The 23145-nt window shown below is 45.6% G+C and overlaps 1 protein-coding gene across 1 annotated transcript; it reads left to right on the top strand.

Moving 5' to 3' along the window:
• The first annotated feature begins 3411 nt into the window (after nucleotides 1–3411).
• Nucleotides 3412–21996, top strand: LOC144134514 (uncharacterized). Its single transcript, XM_077667423.1, has 8 exons — nucleotides 3412–3421; nucleotides 5151–5252; nucleotides 8429–8607; nucleotides 9719–9859; nucleotides 13884–14057; nucleotides 16565–16724; nucleotides 19335–19433; nucleotides 21599–21996. Exons 1-8 carry the CDS (start codon nucleotides 3412–3414, stop codon nucleotides 21994–21996), a joined length of 1263 nt encoding a protein of 420 aa, XP_077523549.1.
• Nucleotides 21997–23145: the final 1149 nt, after the last annotated feature.

The raw sequence follows: 23145 nt of genomic DNA, 5'->3' as shown, positions 1-23145 counted from the left end.
GCGTCCCTCGATTAGAGTTCGGCATCCGGTTCAGATTCGATTCGGCTTCTATCTCTTAAAGCTTAGCTTCGATAAGGGCAGCGTTTTTTAAAGGTCCTGTTCCCCGCCGTAGGTCTCGCGTGAAAATACGGCACTGCGCTGAAAGACTGACATTTAAGACGCAAAAGCACTCGAAAGTTTGTACCTGATCACGTGACCACCCCACCGATTTTCCCCATTGAGACCTACTTAAACTGTCTTCTTTCTCTTCAGCCTACCCTGCCTCGAGGCGCGATCGCCGCGATCGGTGAAGAAGAAAATGGCGACCCGAGGCTCTGCAATTGGTGCTACAATTTTGTCATCTTCCATGGAAACTTCTTTGTTTATTCAACTACACCTTGGCCAATCCCCCCGCGTGGGTATGTGCCATATACCTGGGGTGAAGAAGAAGAAGAAGAAAGAAGAAGAAGCAGAAGAAGAAGAAGCAGAAGAAGAAGAAGAAGAAGAAGAAGAAGAAGCAGAAGAAGAAGATAAAAAAGAAGAAGAAGAAAAAAAAGAAGAAGAAGAAGAAGCAGAAGAAAAAGCAGAAGAAGAAGAAAAAGAAAAAGAAAAAGAAGAAGAAGACAAAAAAGAAGAAAAAGAAAAAGAAGAAGAAGAAGAAGAAGAAGAAGAAGAAGAAGAAGAAGAAGAAGAAGAAGAAGAAGAAGAAGAAGAAGAAGAAGAAGAAGAAGAGGCTCTGCAGCCACGTCTTTCGGGCTCTAGCCCCTTGTCCAGGCCCGGGTCTATCTCAGCTTTTCCAACGCAACCTCTTCGTCCCGGTTCACGTCAGGTTAACCCAACGTCTCCTTCTGTATTTTTTACTTTTAGGGCTCCCCATGGCCATCGTCATCTCAAGGCAAGCGTGCGCATAGCCTCTCTATATCTATGTGGCCTGCGTTACTGAGAGGCTTTGTTTCTACAGGTTCAGCTACGTGAGGCTTTGAGTTACATCCGATAGGTGCAGGCGTTACCTTCTGTTTTATCGAGTCACGACTTAATTGTGCAACCCGCCGCGGTGGCTCAGTGGTTACGGCGCTCGGCTACTGATCCGGAGTACCCGGGTACGAACCCGACCGTGGCGGCCGCGTTTTTATGGAGGGAAAACGCTAAGGCGCCCGTGTGCTGTGCGATGTCAGTGCACGTTAAAGATCCCCAGGTGGTCGAAATTATTCCGGAGCCCTCCACTACGGCACCTCTCTCTTCCTTTCTTCTTTCACTCCCTCCTTTCTCCCTTCCCTTACGGCGCGGTTCAGGCGTACAACGATATATGAGACAGATACTGCGCCATTACCTTTCCCCCAAAACCAATTATTATTATTATTATTAATTGTGCAGTGCAGCGTTACAGCTCGCTTTGCATCGCCGTAACCATAGTCGTAATCGTTTTATTATTTCGTATTTATTTCTTTACTATGGTTTGATCAAGACCGCGCCATCAAGAGGATATATGTGAGCGAAACCAAACAAATTTTATTTTCACGGTCGTTTGCGTGCTTCATCGGTTGCAGAGGACGTTGCGAAAGTACGAGCGCACCATATATGTTTTCCAGCGCTGGTACCTCTCCGTATGAATCGGCGTGGTCAGGTAAGCATGGACGTGGGTCGGGAGTAACGTAGCTGAAAGCAAGCAGTAACTATCCAACACTGCAAAGCGGACGTCTGTGAATAGCGCCAAACGAGAAACTGTGAAGAGATGCCCTCCTTTATCCCTTCCCTTACGGCGCGGTTCAGGTGTCCAACGATATATGAGACAGATACTGCGCCATTTCCTTTCCCCAAAAACCAATTATTATCATTATTATTATTATTATTATTATGCTTGAAGGCTTCGCTTGTATAAACGCTGCGTAACGACGAAAATATGACCTCAGCCTTAGGCCTAACCACAGAGTTCAGGTGTTTCCTTGTTTTTTTTATTTCTGTCGTATGCAGGCGCTGGATTCAGCCAGGTAGTGGAGGACACGTGTAAGTACTATGAAAACTGCTTCGTGTGAACGGGATTATAGACGAAGGCAGTACGGTTCCGACGTTAAGGTTGCCCGCTATTGTGCGTTCTTCTACGCTTAAACACCAATATAAGTACTGTGCATGAACCTAGCAGAAAATGAACGTTCGCGCTCCTGGTTACTGTTAGAACGGCGGTTCCTCGTGGCCGCCCTTAGTTTCATGCTGGTGTTGCCCGCTGGTTTCACTTGTGTAACTCGGCTTATTTGAAATGAACAGTATTTAACCTCTCGTGTTCCTCGCGGAAGCCTCAAATTGCTTTTCTGAATATTTCAGCCAGTAAAACAGAGTAAGTCCTGGCTGAATTTTCTATCTGGTCACACTGCGGTCTCCCAACGCTGCCGACAAAGCAGGCCAGTATGAGACAATACAATACAATACAATACAATACAGTACAATACAAATTTCCCATAAACGACGTATGCTATAGAGTAAATTATGGGCGGGTTTGAGGAAAAAAAGCTGCGGAGAGCAGCTTGACGTGTCCTAAAACCTGTTCACGGCAGCAGCAGGGCGGGAACAGTAGGGATATGAAAAAAAACAAAGTAAAAACAAAGAAAAAGCTAAGCAAAAACAAAGCAACACAAACAAATCAAAACAAAAACAAAATGAAAGCAACACCACAGACGAATGCACGTTCACTCGCCTATCATAAGTATCTCCGTGCCGCATTCAATTCTTACACACGCGATGACAAACCTGTCACCTGGAACCTGGCTGCACCCGATGCTTCATCATGAACTAATCACGCGCGCAACCTGTACATATTTATCATTGTATAAATATTTTTTGCGCATGTTACCTCTCCCCCCTATCCTCTCTTCCTGTCCCCTCACCTCTTTCATTTCATTGCTCCATTCTGCCTGCTATCCTTCATTTCCGCTGCCCCAGCTAAGGTCATTCAATATCGATGGCAGATGTCGGGGCTGGCAAAAATCTTTCCCTTCCTTTTTATTATTATTATTTTAATAAGCCACTTTCTACTACTATACTACCTGGAACCACAACATGCTGTTCTGGGGCACGTTCACATACGAGCTGCGGCGGAAATGAAAAGCGGGAGGCTTCACTGCGGCGAACCATGCTGAAATATATACAACTAACGAACATAGCGTGGCGGTCGTCATTCCTGCCCTTGCCATAGCCTGCCGGGGCGATGCAGACTGCCGTAGCGCGTTAGTGTTCATCAAAGCCTTGCACATTGCCGCGTGCCATTCCTAGTATGTCCTGCCAGTTCTCGTTGTGATGCGTTGTCGTGGGCCTAAATACGCAGTTCGACGCTAATCGTCGCGCAGGGACTTCGAGACCAGAGCGACGATCAGTGCCATCGTCTTCTGCCTGGTTCTGGTTGGACTTGCTGCACTGGCCACCTTCGTATACGCCGGAACGATGGCCGCTGGTGAGGATTCTACGATTGAAGAACGTTAGCCGCGAAGACCGCCTGAGCGTCCTTTGCCAGATGGCGCTGAGGTTGGGGTATACCTTTAACCGTGAAAAGTGGGAACACTACGTTTGAGGTATACCGGGTGTCCCAGCTAACTTGAGCCAAGGGTTAAAAAATCACTTATTAGAGACAGGCGAGTGAAACCAATTGCATATTGGTGGCAGCCATCTTGCGCACCACAGGCAATTTTCTGTTTTGCAAATAATTAATAATTTAATTAAGTTTAATTAGTTATCGTAATTAATAAATATTGACTTTAGACGACAAATTGCACTCGAAGAGTTGTCGAGCACCTTCCGAAACCCCTATTCCGCCATTTACGATAAGGAAATCCTCTCGTGCGTCTTTTTTTCCCAGCTGTAAAAAAAGCCCGCTAAATACGAAAGAAACAACGTGACTAACGCACTTGCGTGCCACGATCGTGCTGCTCTCGAGCGTGGTTTGAGCAAACGAAATCGCCTGCAGCCTTTACTCGACGGCCCCGAAGCAGCGGCAGGCCGATATGTTGGCGGTAGTTTCTCCTCTGCGTCAGGCAGTGGCACACATGACTGTGCGAGTTGCCGCCGCCAACATATCGGCCTGCCGCTGCTTCGGGGCCGTCGAGTAAAGGCCGCAGGCGATTTCGTTCGCTCAAACCACGCTTGAGAGCTGCACGATCCGACGCGCAAGTACGTCAGTCACGTGGTTTATTTGCGAAACAAAAAAATGCCTGTGGTGCGCAAGATGGCTGCCACCAATATGCAACTGGTTTCACTCGCCTGCCTCTAATAAGTGATTTTTTAACCCTTGGCTCTAGTTAGCTGGGACACCCGGTATATAGAGCGAGTTGACCTGTGAAAACGCCGCGACCGGTTTTTGGAATGCGTAAACACGTTTAGGTTCACTCTGTGCAAACACTGGACTGGATCTCGCGGTGGTCATGGTAACTGACGGCAGAAGGTTCGCTGAAGGAAGTGACGTAGAGGGATATTCTAGTGACTGTCCGCATGATTTCCTTTCGAGAGGACTGAGGAATGGCTCAGACTACTCAATACACGATATATATACCGGCTGTGGTACAGTTGCATTCGTACGTTACAACGTCGATGTGCTGTCATAGACGATGAAAAGGATAGTAAGACATCTGCCTGTTGAGAAAGATTACGAGCCAACTGTCACCAGAGGTTCCGAACGATGCCGTAGTGAATGGCTCCGGAAATTTCGACCAATTGGGGTTCTTTACCGTGCACCGACATCGCACAGTACACGGGCCTCTAGAATTTCACCTCCACCGAAATTGGACCGCCGCGGCCAGGATCTAACCCGCGTCTCTCGGGTCAGCAGCCGAGCACCGTAACCACTGAGCCACCGCGGCGGCCTAAACACAAAACACTTGAACCATAACCGCAGCGTATACTATTACGCTTCAGTTCTCGGCGCTTGCGCACTGCAAAGGAAAACTACTTTTAACGGTCACACTCGTCCTAGTTATGTCTGGTCAGGCCATAAGTATGCTGGACATCTGTGTGGACGCCATTATGTGGTGCGTGTAGCACGGTAAAATGCAGCAGGTGCATCTATTCGGTGGCTTTCATGACTTTCACTGCTGAAGCTGCGCGCTGTACCACAAAATGGCGCGAGTGAAGTCCCGTGGACACATCCTATTCCATACTAATATGGCTTGCGATGACTCGGTGCGATGCAGATGACAGCCGCGGTGAAGGCGTCGACGAGGAGATCATCGGAAGCAGAAGGATTGGCGGTTCTGTGCCCATCGGAAGCAAACGCTACACATCGAGGCCAGCAGGTAAAAAATGCTCTTCCTGGCGATTCTTAAGGCTTTTACGCGACAGCGTATGAAGCTATTTCGGTTGAGAAGCTGTCGGCGTAGTCAGCACCACGTGTCGGAACTAATCGGGGGCTGCGTACAAAAAAAAAAAAAATCGTATCATGGTAATTTGTGCTTCTAGTGATTGATGATTGATTAGTCTGTGATAGGCGATGACGAGTTAATGAAATCGTTGCAATGAATTGATTAATTAATTAAATAAAAAATTGGATAAAGGGGTTCAAAGGTGTGACCTCCTTCTTCCTATCTTCTTTCACTCCCTCCTTTATCCCTTCCCTTACGACGCGGTTCAGGTGTCCAACGATATGTGAGACAGATACTGCATAAAGTTGAATGGCGCAAGGGAACGAACACAGGAAGACAGAGGCAGAAAGAGCGCCTCTCTGTGTCTTCCTGTGTTCGTCCCCTTGCGCCATTCAACTTTATGATGAACCAACTAGCCCAACAGCAAGTACTTCTGCAACAGATACTGCGCCGTTTCATTTCCCTTAAAACCAATTTTCATTTTTTTTCAAAGGTGTCAGAATGATCAGAATGAAAAGCGAATGCTCGATGATGCTAATTAAGAAAATTTTGAGTGCGTAATTGATCAATTAAATAATTTAAACAATTGAAAACAAAGAAAATGGATTCAAAGGTGTAAAAATGTTCAGAATCGAAAGCCTAATCCACTAAGCATCGCGTCATATCTTTAATGCGACGCTTAAGTGTCTTCTCGTGTTTTTTTTTCATACGCTGCGAGTTTCAACCGAAAACAGCGCGATTACGGTCGCTTTGCCGAACGGCCGTCGTTTCGGTCGTGAAAAAGTTGGCCGCACTCTCTTCAACGTCGTAGCAACCAAGAAATTTACTTGTTCGCTAGCAATAATGAATCTGCTGCCGTTACGTCTCAACGAAGGAAAAAACGAGCAAGAGGTTTCGAATGAGGGCGCTTCTCTAGTGAGAGAGGGGGTTACGAAGAAAGGAACGGGCGTTTTAACTGTGTTACTCTTAGCGGACACAAATTATTAAGAAAGAGAAGCGAAGAAGGAGGTGAGAAAGAGAGATAACGTGTCATTGAAGTGGTTATAATATAATTGGTTTTTGGGGAAACGAAATGGCGCTGTATCTGTCTCATATATCGTTGGACACCTGAACCGCGCCGTAAGGGAAGGGATAAAGGAGGGAGTGAAAGAAGAAAGGCAGAGGGAGGTGCCGTAGTGGAGGGCTCCGGAATAATTTCGACCACCTGGGGATCTTTAACGTGCACTGACATCGCACACGCACACGGGCGCCTTAGCGTTTTGTCTCCATAAAAACGCAGCCGCCGCGGTCGGGTTCGAACCCGGGGACTCCGGGTCAGTAGCCGAGTACTCTAACCACTGAGCCACCGCGGCGGGTTGAAGTGGTTAGAATTTGGGATTTTGGATGGATTTTTTACTCTGTAAAAATGCAAGGGCAGGGCCATGCGCTTGAAGGGACAATTCCATCCAACAAAAATCGAATGTTTTGTATTTTGGGGGCATGCTGATGTTTCTTGAATAGCAAAGCAAGCATTTATTAATGCAGAAACATTATATGGTTATGTTGCGTCAGTAAAAAGTGTCCTCAAATTTTGTCCGCACGATTATGTGGTTTTGTGGAGATAAATGTGCAAAATCTAGAATGTGTTAGATAGTGCGTGAGTAGATCTTGAAATGGGAAAAGTTTGGTTGATGAATTTTAATTATTTAATTAACTAAAATGAATTAATGAAAATAAATGCCGTTTTTGTAGCAGGTTTTGTGTTACTGATTCGATGAAAAAGTGTAAGTGCGCAAGAAGGCTTACTTAGTATATATGAAAAAATAAAAATAAAAATGAAAATATAAAATTGTAATAAAAATGAAAACAAAAATTTCAGACATCAAGAAAAATAAAAAATGGAGATAGAAAAAGGGGAAAAAGAAAGGATTTTGCATTTACGCTCTTAAACAGATTGAATTTTTTTTTAATTTTTTTTAATTGGTTTTGGGGGGAAAGGAAATGGCGCAGTATCTGTCTCATATATCGTTGGACACCTGAACCGCGCCGTAAGGGAAGAGATAAAGGAGGGAGTGAAAGAAGAAAGGAAGAGAGAGGTGCCGTATTGGAGGGCTCCGGAATAATTTCGACCACCTGGGGATCTTTAACGTGCACTGACATCGCACAGCACACGGGCGCCTTAGCGTTCTGCCTCCATAAAAAAGCAGCCGCCACGGTCGGGTTCGAACCCGGGAACTCCGGATCAGTAGTCGAGCGCCCTAACCACTGAGCCACCGCGGCGGGGAAGATTGAAATGCAATCCTGTAATTTTTGCTTGAGAAAATTGAAGTTAAAATTAAACATTTTTCTTTCGTCTCTCAATTGAAATTCGTGACGTCACTAGCAAAAAAAAAATGTTTCCGTGATCCACGTTTAGAAGTGAATGGCGGTGCAGCTTGGCCTCAGGGATTCACGCCTAAAAATTCCTTGACCGCACCGCAGTTTGCTGGCGGATACGGATGGTAGAGGCGACAACAAAATTTAATCTTCCTGCTTTTTATCTAGCAAATAGATTATTTGTTTTCGTCGAAAGTATATACCTTGTTGTTGATTAAAATGAGGTAAGATATCGGTACAGGCAAACTTCAATCAGTCCACAACGTCCCTATTATCTGTGCAACCACCAAAGGTGTACCCGCCCTGAAAAAATTTCTTTAGACAGTCTATAGACTGTCAATAGACTTGTGTCAATAATGTCTACAGGCTGTCTAGTGAAGTGTCTATAGGCAATACAGATCCTATAGACAGTCTATAAAATATCTTTAGATTTATGGTCATACACATTTATTAAATGTACTGTGCGATGTCAGTGCACGTTAAAGAACCCCAGGTGGTCGAAATTTCCGGAGCCCTTCACTACGGCGTCCCTCATAGCCTGAGTTGCTTTGGGACGTTAAACCCCCATAAACCAAACCAAACTTTTATTAGAACTTTGTCTATAGACAGTCTTTAGACTATGAATAGATAAAAATATCTATATGGAGGCAATAGAGTCTATAGGAAGTCTATAGACTGTCTATAGGCCATTTTTATAAGGACGTCGTCTTCCTGGTACTAACCTTCCATTCGGTGTATCTCTGTCCCGCCGACAGTGACCAGAACGAGGAGAGCTCCAACGTCGGCAGATTTTACAACTACGCCCCTTCCGAACGGAGCTGAAGTCGCTGCACAGTTAATAAAGGAGGCGCTCAACAGGACCTACGCACCATGCGACGACTTCTACAACTTCGTGTGCAGCACATTCTCAGGGGGACAAGACGCCATCAGGAAGGTGTGTTCGTTTTCGACCGACCGCTGTTGTTGAGACGTGCGCTACCAAACCGACTCTGTGAAATATACAGGGGTTGGTGGAGTAATAATAATAACTGGTTTTTGGGGAAAGGAAATGGCGCAGTATCTGTCTCATATATCGTTGAACACCTGAACTGCGCCGTAAGGGAAGGGACAATGGAGGGAGTGAAATAACAAAGGAAAAAGAGGTGCCGTAGTGGAGGGCTCCGGAATAATTCCGACCACATGGGTATCTTTAACGCGCACTGACATCGCACGCCACACGGGCGCCTTAGCGTTTTGCCTCCTTCGAAACGCAGCCGCCGCGGCCGGGATCGAACCCGGGAACTCCGGATCAGTAGCTGAGCGCCCTAACCACTGAGCCACCGCGGTGGGCTTGGGGGAGGCACAAAACAAATTTTTTATTTCTGTTAGATTTTAAATCCGTGATTAGACATCTTTTATTTTGGTTGTTTTTATTTTGAATTGCTACTTCTTAGTCACGTGCATTCGTTTTCCTAGTGTTTTGAGCTCTCATCTGTTAGGAACTTGATGTTCAGATTGTTGCTTTGAAAACATAATTCTTTTGTGTTTTTGTACTTCTTTAATATCCAACTGAAACATGATTTCTCGGCCTATATTCGTTTTTTTTTCACATTTACACAGCCCACATATTATACTATCTGATCTTGACAACAAGTTCTCTTTCACATTTGGTCCTAAGCAATGCTCGACTGGCCTTCAATATATTTGAGCTAAATGAATGAATGAATAAATAAATAAATAAATAAATAAATAAATAAATAAATAAATAAATAAATAAATAAATAAATAAATAAATAAATAAATAAACTAAGAACGTATTGGCTTCTATCACATTTTACGCACTGCCTAATTGAAATTGTCCCGTATGATATGCGCGTGCTGGTAGTGGCTGCTAGTGTGGCTTCTTATGCAGAAAAATATTTCTGGATTTCTGCTGGGGAAGACAACATTGCGCTCAGAACCCAGTAAAAGAAAAGAGCCACACTGACATATCCTAATCAGCTAACGTAGCCGAACAAAATAGTCTTCAGGGCTACTTACTACTGATGCCCCCCTCTTTCAATCAGCTGGGAGCCCGCACGGAAGAAGCCATCAAACACATGCTGACCACCATGGACATCCCGGCCAGATTTCAGAGGGCGACGGAGAAGGCGGCCGGCCTGTACCGGGCATGCGTCAGCCTCGCATCCAACCCCAAGGGATACCAGGTAAGGGTTGATTAGTGCCTACATCACTTGAAACGATCTCCATCCGCTTAACAGTAGATCCAACGTTCAGTGATTGCGAGAAAATACGGTAATTGTTATACTAGTATAACGATTACTGTACTGTTGGGAAGGAGCGGTCTTACAAAGTACCAGCATTTGCCAACACGTTTGAAGTATTCGGCCGATGCCCTGTGCTGCAAGGGCTGATACCTGCATCCATGCAGGAGTATTCATACTGATACTTCCCAACTGGGAAATATACGTATTCGCATCTTAATATTATGGACGAAAAGAAATGTTATTGGCTGGCTTGAGCTTCAGCTCGTGGCATGTAAGGGGTTTGTGGTTGTGTGCAGTGGCTTTAATGAGAAACATGGTCTCTATTTCACATAGCCTACGTACGGTTCATGCTACCCTGGTGTCGGTGGCTAGAGGATACAGTCATGGTACCTCCGCCAGCTGCTAGAACAGAAGCTTGGACCAGCTGGTTTACCATTGCGATAAGCACTGCGAAATGAGGCAGGGTCCAAGTGTGTCACCTCCTTGTCTCTGTCCCAGTTCGCTCTTTTACTGCGAAAGCAGAGCTACTGTCACCCCACCCCCTCTATCCGGGAAGTGTGACGTCTGTTGAAGTGACCTTTTTCCTCCAGAAGCACCCGCTCCCCCCAAACAGCCGCCTCCATACAGTACTGCCTAGCTAAGAGATTGCATGCCCGCCCACCCACCACCACATTGGATCCAGCGCTCCACGTCACCCCCACCCCTGCCAACCTGAACTCTGCAGGAGCGCCATTCACCTCCCATCCAACGAACTGTACCTTCCAAAAGCGCCACCCACCACTAATACAGCTACACTCGCCCTTCACAAGGCCTACACCTGATTGAATCTCACGCAGGAGCGGAAAGAAAAAGCGACCGCCAAAACGAATTCCTTGAAGAGGCAGTGGGAAAGCAGAACCCACCAGCCACGTCCCCACCCAATCTTCCTTGCTCTGGGACTGCCCAACCTCCCACAGCAACTCTCGATCCACTTTCTACATCACCTTCCAGATAAATTTTGTTGCGTGTGTGCAACCATGGTATAGAGAAAAAGCATTCAGTAAAGTCACTGGAGTAATCAGCCAGGGTAAATTCAACTGCCTTCACAAAAGTGTCTCATCAGATATCTGATCATCCCTTCATATTTTGTGAACCGGACTTGCGCTGATGAACCCGTGATGACTTTATTTCACGAGAGCGACGAAATATATGTACAGGAATTATTGAACAGATGAGGTTATAACAACTTTATTTTTTTCGTCCCGCCGCGGGCCGAGTATTTGGTATTAATACAGCACATCGTAAATTGAAAAAAAATTGAAAGCTTGGTTTTTGGGTAAAGGAAATGGCGCAGTGTTTGTCTCACATATCTGCGGACACCTGAACCGCGCCGTAAGGGAAGGGATAAAGGAGGGACTGAGAGAAGAAAGGAAGAGAGAGGTGCCGTAGTAGAGGCCTCCGGAATAATTTCGACCACCTGGGGATCTTTAACGTGCGCTGACATCGCACAGCACACGGACACCTTAGCGTTTTGCCTCCATCGAAACGCGGCCGCCGCGGTCGGGTTCTAACCCAATAACTCCGGATCAGTAGTCGAGCTCCCTAACCACTGAGCCACCGCGGCGGCTGTAAAGTACATTTCTGAGGTGAAGAGAGAAAAAGCCGTGTAACAATGACTTGAGAATGCTCACCATCACCTATGGTGTGTTCGGCAGGGTGGTGCTCAGCAATGTCACGAAATATTAGGGATCATAATAACTTCAAGAAATGATAATGGATTCATAAAACACGTGGGTAGCTTAACAGTTTCTACAATTATAAATCAGTTCTGACTTGGACTTTTTTTTGCATTTCTGAAAGAACCCGCCGCGGTGGCTCAGTGGTTAGGGCGCTCGGCTACTGATCCGGAGTTCCCGGGTTCGAACCCGACCGCGGCGGCTGCGTTTTTATGGAGGCAAAACGCTAAGGCGCCCGTGTGCTGTGCCATGTCAGTGCACGTTAAAGATCCCCAGGTGGTCGAAATTATTCCGGAGCCCTCCACTACGGCACCTATTTCTTCCTCTCTTCTTTCACTCCCTCCTTTATCCCTTCCCTTACGGCGCGGTTCAGGTGTCCAACGATATATGCGACAGATACTGCGCCATTTCCTTTCCCCAAAAACCAATTATATTATTATTCTGAAAGACTGATAATACAGAAAACACAAAAACAACTTGAAACAGAGGTTAACAACACGAAAGTGAGGAAGACACTACGGAAGCAGCCCGAGCAATCTCTTTGAAGATATGGTTGAAGAGTTATCTTTGGTGAGACCAGATTGGTTCAAAGCAGAGGGTAATGCATGCCTTAGGGCTTGGAAACCATAATTCGTGCGTGGTCGTGGTATGTACCAATATTCATGTTGCTGTGTTAGGTGAGGTGCTGGATTTTCTCTGAGGTTAGATATGCAGATAAGTAAACTAACGTTCTGACGAATTTGGTTCTTATACACTGTTAATAATCGATATTACTATAACCTACATACCTTTAGAATATTGTATCCAGAAAATAGCTGTGCCGAGGGCGATAAATGTGAAACGTTGGCTATCGCTTTTAATGGCTTTATCTGTAGCACTAATAGTTTGTTTATTTTAGTTGGAGTGGTACTTCTCCTTATTAGGTGGCAGTAGGGAAGATTAGGTTGAAAGAGGGCATGATAGATCGAAAGCCCCTTATCATGGTCCTAGGTGCGCGACAAGAGGTCCTCCAACGAGGCTAACATTGGCCCTTCAAACCAGGACCACATGAGCAGGCGCTCCCTGTTACGCCTCACTGGGTACTAGTCTATCGGACAGTAGCACAAGGCGAGAGTCATTTAGTACATGGGCCGCTTGAAGTGGCATGTTTCCACAGGTGTTTCTAGGCGAACTTCGGGCGTTGAGATGTCGTTGTGAAGGCTGCTGTAGCGTTCGCAGCATTATATTGGCCAATGCCCAGTTCAGAATTGTTTTTTCGGCGACTTTTGCGCTGTTGAATTCACCGTCGTTAGCATCGAACACATGTGATAGGTATAGTGCTGCATAAAACTATAGCTAGCCAAGATTTGCATTTTTTCGAATTACAGTTACAGGTGGTGACATTCGTTTAAGTTAGACTAATGTACAAGTATACGAGCCTGATATGTGATTTATATAGATGTGATATACCGCTTACCCTCCTGTGTGCGACGGTTACACCCACTGAATTGACCTCCGATAAAATGCAACATACTGCTGACGCTGAGCTAGTATTTTATATTGAGGGCGAAATGCTTTTAGAAACGAGCATTTTACATGTTTTAATTTTTTTTTTGGAACGTAAGCCCGAATGCTCCTAACTGCATAAATTGTAAGACGAGATCTTTGAGAGTAGTAGTAGTAGCAGTGGTTTATTTAAAGTAATAAAAAGGAAGGAAAAAGATTTATGCTAGTCCCGGCATCTGCCATCGCTTTAGGAAGCACCTGAGCTGGGGCAGGGGAAATAAATGGATAGCAGGCAGAATCGAGAAATGAAATGAAAGAGGTGAGGGGATAGACAGAAAGGAAAGGGGGGAGAGGTACAATATACAAGTATTCTATTTATACTATAACATATGTATAGGTCAGGCGCGTGTGACGTCCATAGGGCTTCGAAACCAAAGCGAATAATAATTCGGGACGAAGTTCTGAAACGCGGGTTGAAGCATCGGGCCTCATCATACCAGTGTGGAGGGGTCCCTGTCTTCATATTGTTGATGAGTCAGCAGCGCTTTTTCCTTAATTCCCGCTGCTGGCGATGTTGATATCAATGTTGTGCGAACGATTAACTGCAAAATTATGGCGGAGAAATACCTCCTATGTGTGAGATGCGACTTAGGGAATGTGGATGTATGGGTGCACGGAGGCCTTTACGCTTGCGCTGATGAATATAACAAAAGAACGTCACCTTAGCCGCCGCTGACACCATGCCTTGTATGCATCGAGTGCAGGTTGGTGCGGTGAAGGCGTTCCTGTCTAAGCTCCGCCTCGATATCTCCAACATTGACCACGCCCCAAACTTCGACATCGTGCGCCGGCTGGTATACCTCAGCTTCGTGTACGGCTTTCCAGCCTTCGTCAAGTTCAGCGTCAAACTGGGTCTCTCTCAAGAGCCGATTCTGGACGTACGCTTGCCTCGTCTCTGCCGCAGGTTCACTGTGAAGGCCTCATGTTCCAATGACACACGGTTCACCGTTTTCGAAGCGAAAAGCTTCACTACGCTAGGTACAGCAGTCGTCGCGTAGGCCGGATAATGACCTTGAACGACCTTGAGCTCAACCAACGATAGCCTTGTATGACCATATGGGCTACAGTTATGGTGTCAAACCCTTGACCTTTGACCTTGGCCTATGACCGGTAGTTGACCTTTGACCTTTAACATTGGGTGTCCTTTGGGTTGATCTTTGACCTTAAGAGCATCCGATGGGGTGATGTGAAGCCAGGTGATGACGTCCGATGTGGGCGTCCTAAGACCACGTGTCATAGTCACGTGGTCGTGTGGGTATTTATAGAACGGCTGTCGCGAGCGTGTAGCGGAGCTGCCATGGACGAGCCTCAGACGCTTAGCAAGCGTACTTGCTTTTCGTTCAATCCCAGGGTTAGCAAAGTTAAGCCGCTGCCATTTTTTTTAATTTTATGTAGTGTGAGTTGCTAGTGCTTGCTTTAGAAGCTGTCACTCGCTGGAAGAATCACCGTTGGGCAACGTGTCAAAGGAAGATCAAATAACAAGGTTTATAAATCTATTTTTTCTATGTAAGCGTATAAATGCAGCAATATATACGTAGGCACTCATTCTAGATACTCTTAACGCCAAAACCAAAACATCGTCGGCCAGCTGTAGCGCCCTATTTATATATACGGTTCTTCGTTTTCGGGCACTATATTTTTACAAATTCGAGGATAAAAATCGGGCGCCATTTTTCAACTTTATAGGAGAAATCAGTTTTTTTGTGGAAAAAATATAATAAAAAATTCCGAAATTCGTGTTTTTTTGGGGCTAAACTCAGAACTTATTCGATTTTTTAAAATGGGAGGGTAACAATTAGGGCTACGTTTAAGAAAATTGGAATTTTCAAGAAAATATTCCGCAATTCGGCGATTTTTTTGCTAATTAACAATTACTCTGAATAGAGAGACTGGATCAGTTATGCGACATGAAACAATTTATTCACAGAAGCTGGTCATCGAGTTTTTTTACACGTCCTTGTTAGCACACCTAATCATCTACATGCGCAGCATTTCGGTTTTCATACGAAGCTTTTCCGGTCTTTGGAGGTATCTCGGCTGAGAGAACGTTCTCTCAACATCACAGCTGGCATGAGCTGTGCATAACATTGTCAACGCAGCATTTGCTAGCCTCGGATAGCACGCGGTTGCGTTGTGCGACTCGTGCCAATAATCCATGACTTCAACATGTTATAGGCGGTGGAGTTTCTGCAAACCTGCTAGCTTAGTTAACACATCATTACTTTTTAATATTCCAAGTGTATAAAGGCGGCATAAATTGTAATTGTATAAAGATGTAATAGGAACGACATTCTATTTAAATATGTGTGCAGTATGGGAGCGATATACGGAACATTACAGACCAGGCGTAAGACCCGTTTCTGCAATATTAACAGTTTGCTAATCCTTGTTGCTGTTGCTGTGGACCATACTAAAGAACATAGTTTAATGAAGCGGAAAATAAACAGTTACATAAAAGTACATTAACTGAAGTAAGGAAATAACAGGGATGACGCATGATGCCAATAGTTCTAGACAACTTATTAACGATATACCTTACATGTTCATTCCATGCCATATTTGCTGAAAAGTATACACCTATTGATTTCAAAGTTTTTACTATTTCATTATTGGTATTGTTTAAGAACGGAGCGTCCCTCTACCACCGCTGCTTTCCGTCCGTTGCTTTCCATAACCTTGCGGTATTCTTCTGATGTCGAAGGCACACTTCGCCGTTTTCCCCACAGAGCGAGGCATTGAGCTTGCTTTCTCGAGGCAGGAAACGTCAACATCGTCAAGTTTACTGTTACTTGTACGGGTAATCTTCTCTCCTTATTAATGCGAAAGCATTTCTGGGCTATGTCGACGGGGTCGTGTCACCAAAGCCTGCCACCGAAACGCGTCCGCAGCGATTGTGACGTTCTCAGAAGAGGTAGCATAAAACGAATGGTTGTGATCGTTAGAGTACGATGTGAGGGTGATGCGCAAAAAAAATTGATGCCAGTGGGATGATTAGTTAATTAATTAGAGCCAATAATGTAAAAAAGGTCGAAATAGCGCGGACGTCGATGTAGTGAGCGGATGGGAAAACAGCCGTGGACGGCAAAATAGTGGAAAAATAGGCAAAGAAGTGAAAATAAAGTTTGAAATGCGTTTGATGACTGATAATTAATCTAACAAGAAGTTTGACTTACATATATTAATTAGTTAATTAATTAGAAGCAAATGTAAATGGACTCAAATAGGGGCAAAGAGAGGCGACGAGTGTCGAGGAGGCGTCAATGCTTTCGCATTTCTCCAATGTGGGTAGCCGCAGCGATCCCTGACGTTTTTTGTTTCTGTTATGTGAACGGAGACCGAGTCTGAGAATATGCGGCTGAGTTTGGTAAACTCCACGTTGCCGCAGATGTCGATCAACAATGAGGACGAAGACTGGATGGAGACGACCCGCTTGAAGTTCAACGGATTGACGCTAAACCTCTTCTACATGAAGTACTTGTATATTTACGACCGACACCTGGACTCCGATCCAATCGTCGAGCGCATCCTCCGCGCGGAGCGGGTCGGTGGGTGCACCTATATGCTGCTTTGCAGTGATCGGAAATATACCGAAAAGTTTTGAACTTGGATAAGACAATGTTAATAATGTTACGCTCACGGGCTGGGACCTGATTCTCGTGCAGGCCGGCTGTGTTGTTCGTTCTGAAAAGTGCTGCCGCGGTATGCAGCCGCATAGCCCTTCAAAATTTCTTTAGACGGTCTATAGTCTGTCCGTTGACTTCTGTCTATTAAGTCTGTAGACTCTACTGGGACCTGATCCTCATGCAGGCCGGCTGTGTAGCTCGGTCTGAAAGTGCTGCCGCGGTATGCAGCCGCATAGTCCTTACAAAAATTTCTTCAGACAGTCTATAGACAGTCCATTGACTTCTATCTATAAATTCTATAGACTCTCTATAGACAGTCTATAGACAATCTATATATTTATGGCCGTACTCTTTTAGTAGACTTTTTTCTATAGACAGTCGATAGGCTGTGAATAGACAAAAGAATTATCTACAGGAAGGCAACAGAGCCTATAAGAAGTCTATAGACTGTCTGTAGACCATTTATGTAAAGGAGGTGTTGCTGAAAAATGCGGACTCAAACAGGGGCCGTTGAAGCCCTGAATGCATTTCTTCCCAGGACGAGGCGTGGACTCTAGTGAACGATCAGGAGTTCCTGGTTATCATCGGGCACGAATAAACAATGATGGCTGACGGCTTAACGACACCCCTGCGTTCAATTATGTGCCATTTATGCACCAAAGAGAATATTAATGCTTGCACCCTCGACGGGAGCGTTGTGTGCTAACGAACCTCTGAGACATGTTCTTCTCAAATATCTTCTCTCCGCTTCCTAGGCAGGTGAGAAAAATGAAAACTTTTTCGCACATCGCAACAGTCCACGAAGTGCTTGCAACTGAATTATAGGGCAGCTTAGGGTTGTGGGGTTTAAATAAATTGATAAATATGTTTTTCCCCATTTAATCATGGCTGACACTATTCTAAACGGCCAGGACTCCACCCCGTGATCGCGTACACTACCATGCGCACGCCAACCACGGCGGGCCTTGCTCTGAGGGAACAAAGGAACGGCACACTGGTTGGCAGAAACAGGCATTTATTGCTGCAACAACAATAACGCCAGCTAGCAACAAGATACGCTAAGGAATCTAGGCCGTCTGACCCACCAGCAAGGTTCCGAGCGAATGTTCGCCCACGCTAGGGCAAGGGATACTCCGAGGCCGGACGGGACGAGATGCGGGAGCAAGTCTCCCCGCCATTTTATCGCCCCGCTAGCGAAGAGCGGAGGCCGCGGGCGAAACGTCCGCTCGCGCCGACGATCGCAGCCGAAGAGGGTTGCGCTCTCCCTTGTCCACGCGCAGCAATCACGCCGTCCGTGGCGTCCTCCTTTGTTAGTTAAGGTAACTAACCCGGAAAAATCACGTGGCCGTGAGCCGAGGCGATGCCGTGGGAGGGTGCAACGCGGGAAAGCAAACTACAAGAGTAAGGTGCGGGGCTGAGTCCGCACAGGGTGAGCGTGAGAGGGAGGGTCGAGCAATAATCCTTTCCTGTTTCCTCGATAATTAAGTTGCCGTTCGAAGAGCTCACAAAACTACTATGTTAGAGTTTAATCACTCAGTACGAAGCTGATCGCCTTATCCATACGAAAAATTCCATAGACTTCTTTCTATAAAGTCTATATACTCTCTATAGACAAATCCTATAGAGTACAGTCTGTAGGCAATACAAATCCTATAGACAGTCTATGGATTTATGGCCATGCACTTTTAGTAGATTTTTGTCTTTAGACAGTCTATAGTCTATGAATAGACAAAAAGACATTTATAGGAAGGCAACAGAGTCTATAAGAAGTCTATAGACTGTCTATAGACTGCAACGACACGCGTTTTGCTAATAACGTTAACTTTTTACTCCCTAAACCTAACACTAATTATGGAAAGCAAACAGTTCGTTTCACTGCCACCACATTATGGAACTCATTACCAGCTAGCATTAAGCAATCACCTAATGTCTGTGCCTTTAAATCCGCTCTCCGTCAGTTTTTACAATGCCCCTAATAGTATTTTACTTGGTATATGGTACTAGTTTTGTCATTTATATTATTCAATGAGTTGTCTTTTGTATTGGTCTGTATGATATTAGGTGTGTAATCATTTTTCATTCAAATAAGGGTTTGCATTATTTCTCGTATTTCACTCACTGCTCATTTATGATACCAAAAACTTTAATTTTTTTTTGCATCTGCTGTCTGTAATTCATTTTTACAATTGATCTTACAGGAGGTCCCGTCCACAGTCTCTGACTTTGGGACCTCCTTCTGTATTCCAATGTTTTTCTCTAACCTTGTACCATAAACATGTAATAAACGAACCTTGAACCTTGAATTAAATGCTCCGGTGCTCGTAACATTTGCGGGGTTGTAAAAGGCGGATAAATACGTTTTCCCTGCTCATTCACGGCTGACACATTTTGAAACCGCCCGCAACCCACGCTGTTCTAAGCTGCAGCATTAAGCCAGTGTGTGTGTCAGTGCTTTTTTGAAGGCTGGTGCAGCTTCGCTCCTGGTGAAAGCACAAGGTGCCATTATACATCTTTCCTCTTCTTTTACTGCAGTGATGGACCATTTGACAACTAACAGGCCGCGTCGTTTAGTGCACGTGTTTGGAACTGTGGGCAAACTCGGAAACTTCACGAAAGGTTACGCTTCAGAAGGTGCGTTCTCGTTCACTCGGCACCACCTGCTATGAATGTCCAGAGCTGGTCTATGTATTAAGGACCTCTTTAAATGGATCGACATGTTATATGCGTCTAACATGCATTTAATTGCTTGAACTCCTCTGTTCAGCACAAGAGACGCGTGAAAGCTCTAGTCTGTGATCATACCGATACTAATATCTGCGGTTGTGTATGCTCCTCAACGATTCTAGAATTTTTTTGTTGCGCTAGCACTAATACCCCAACTCACCTGATTTCGCCACTGCTTGTATGGTGACGCGGGTTGCTCGGGTAGAGCAACCTGTTTCTCACGAACTCTACCGCTGCCGCCAGGAGTGGCATGAGGACTCCCAGCGATATTTGAATGTCAAGCAGAGAACGATCAATTCCACGTACAAGGGCATTAACCCACGCCGCACCACCATACCATACCATACCAAAGCCGCCGCGGTGGCTCAGTGGTTATGGCGCTCGGCTGCTGGCCCGAAAGACGCGGGTTCGATCCCGGCCGCGGCGGTCGAATTTCGATGGAGACGAAATTCTAGAGGCCCATGTGCTGTGCGATGTCAGTGCACGTTAAAGAACCCCAGGTGGTCGAAATTTCCGGAGCCCTTCACTACGGCGTCTCTCATAGCCTGAGTCGCTTTGGGACGTTAAACCCCCCTAAACCCTAAACCAAACCATACCATACCATACCATATACCATACCACACCGTACCACACCACACCATACCATACCGTTGCCATGCCATATCATACCATACCATTGCATTGCATTGCCATACCATACCATACCATACCATACCATACCATACCATCCATACCATACCATAACATACCGCACCGTACCACACCACACCATACCATACCATACTATGCCATGCCATGCCATACCATACGATACCAGTTCATATCATATAATACTATATCATATAATTCCATATCACATAAATTATATTCCACCATACTTCACATGTACCATACCATCGTTCAGATATATGGGCTGTCCACTGAACTATCAACACAATGGTAATGGCCTCACTTGGACACTATAAACATGGAGGTGCAGAAGCCGGCATCGACAGTTTCATATCCAGTGCATAGATATGAATATGTGTAATTTGTCGCCAACGATGAGCCACACCTTGCGTTACTTCTCAATATGGCAGGGCGACTCTTTGTGCAAGGTGTTACGGCGACCATAGGCAAGTGTGAGGGTGTCTTGTGCCCCTGCCACGTGTGTACTAGATTAGGCCGAAACTTGTGATGCCGTAAGCTTTAATGGAATTCTTGATGGCAGGTGACCTGCAGCCGTTCGAAAAAAATTGGCATAGGTAATCAGATGTCCGTTTAAGAAAAAATAACATCCCACCAGAAAAAACGTATTCATAGCCCTATACAGTACGAGGCATCTTTCCATAATGATACGGTGTGGGAAAGGATTTTTACCGACGTTTCGGAATAATTCTACTCTCGTAGCTTCGGCTGTGACCATCAGCACGAAGTTAAACGCATCACGTGTCGTTCATCTGCATTTGCGAAGTCATTCATACCACGCACTATCATAGAATGGAACAATTTACCAGTGCATATAGCCATTGAATCTAACGTCTCCACATTTCTTGCTGTCACCCGCAGCGACATTGGCATTTGAAACGTTTGAAATGTTCGAAATTTTTAAATGTTTTTCTTCCAGTTGCTGTACTTTTGCGATTACTTCTGCTCTTTTGTGCCTAATGCGTACACTAGTATTTTTCATTTCTGTTATGCCTAATCGTTTTCTTTAAACCAATATTTTGTATTATATTTTTTTATCGACTGCTTCTTTATCTACTCTTTGGTGCTTAATTTTTTTTTCCACGTTATACCTAGCCTGTTTATTGTTCTTTTGCTTGTTAATGACGTTTCTTGTACATGTTTTTACACCACTGAGGCCCCCCCCCCCCTCCCCCATGCAATACCCTCGAAGGAGGGCCTTTAGGGGTATGCTGCTGTATGCTGGGGAATGCTGCGGACTTGATGCACGAAGCACAGGATGTCAATCCTTGAGGTCATTAGCTCATGTCAGGTCTCCACTATCGACGGCTATTAACGGCAACTCGATAGCCGCCGGACCGGGGTTTGTTACAGTACACTAACGAAAACCTATTTGCGCGTTTCAGGCCATTGGGTGCGCCTGATCGAGCAAGCCACGGCCAACAGGTTCAAAGCGAACAGCGTTCTTGTGATGCGAGACAACGCTCCGGCATTCGTGGTGTTGCTGCTGGACCGGAAGCGGATGGCGCGCAATGACTCTCGGCTCCTGGTCGCTTGGAGCCTTGTTCACCAGCTCCTTCCGCTTGCCTTCGGCAAGATGATGGATTCGGAGGCCAAGAAAAGATATCCCGGCGAGCCCGACCGCGTCACGCAGTTGTGCTACGAAAAAGTCGTCGGCGTGATGCCCCTGGCTGTCTCCCAACGCTACTTCAGCACTTGTTCGTCTGACAAACTTCTTTCAATGCGTCAGAGAACTTTGGAGAATGTGCGCGTTTTGTGGGCATATAGCGAAAATCGCGGTTAAGGAAGCTATTAGGCGTTGTTATCATACCGGAGACGTATGCCGGCTTACCGGACGCCTCTGCGCATGCGTAGAGGCATTGCTGGGGTGAGGGGGAGCCACTGCGCATTAGCAGCGGGCGTCCGGTAAAGCAGTATACGTCTCCGGTATGCCTCATTCCCATCATGCCTCAGCTTATTCCGTAGTATAATGACGCTTTAAAGCACAGAGAGTGAGGGTGAGAAGGCCTCTTCCTTTAAATACGAAGATATTGCAACTGATGGGAAGCGAAGAAAAAAAGCTTGCTTGCAGTTTTGACATTGTAAGTGGTTGCGGAAATCTTGAGCCATCCTAGAGAGAAAAGTTTTTGATGATTGAGAAAGGACAACTATTCTTCAGTGCTTTATCAAAACTCCAATCAGAGTAAAGTAGTCGTGCGTATTAAAAAATACGCTGAATCACTCTTCAGCTACACTCCTTTTTTTTTGTTTCGCTCGCCCAAGTGATAAAAATTTCTTAACCTTCTTTTCGATTCAACCATAGCTTCTCCGTCCCATAGCGCTCGTGAGTCTTGACGCCACTGATCTGTCGGTTCGTTCCGCGAAGTTAGAATTCTATTACAGTTAGTGTTCATTATTCCTAAGCCTGCTCTTTGTGCTGCGGCTTTTTTTTTTTTTGGCCTTCATGCTATATTTCTTCACTCTGCCACTTCGCTTACTCCGTTATGTCAGAGTAAAATCCGCTAGGCATATATATATAAAAAAAACGCCACCTGACTATGCCCTAGCGAGTCGGTACAACAGTGCACTTCAGTGTGCATCTTGTGAAATAATCTCGCGTCTAGCACAGATCTCATATGCGGCAAAGGCGACGGAGCGATGCCAATGACGCAGACACAGGCAACGAATGCTAAATTAACACCAGTAACTAGCGCGATGATGTGCGGCGATTAGGTGGCCTGTAATGCGAAGGCAAGATAACCGCTTGTTCTTGAGGGTAACGGAGTGGATTCCAAGAGAAGGCAAGCGTAGCAGGGGGCGGCAGAAGGTTAGGTGGGCGGATGAGATCAGGAAGTTTGCAGGCATAGGGTGGGCGCAGCTGGCAAAGGACAGGGTTAATTGGAGAGACATGGGAGAGGCCTTTGCCCTGCAGTGAATGTAGTCAGGCTGATGA

This window comes from Amblyomma americanum, chromosome 5, assembly GCF_052857255.1.
Source record: "Amblyomma americanum isolate KBUSLIRL-KWMA chromosome 5, ASM5285725v1, whole genome shotgun sequence".
Taxonomy (NCBI): domain Eukaryota; kingdom Metazoa; phylum Arthropoda; class Arachnida; order Ixodida; family Ixodidae; genus Amblyomma; species Amblyomma americanum.
This window is presented reverse-complemented; position numbering and strand designations above follow the sequence as displayed.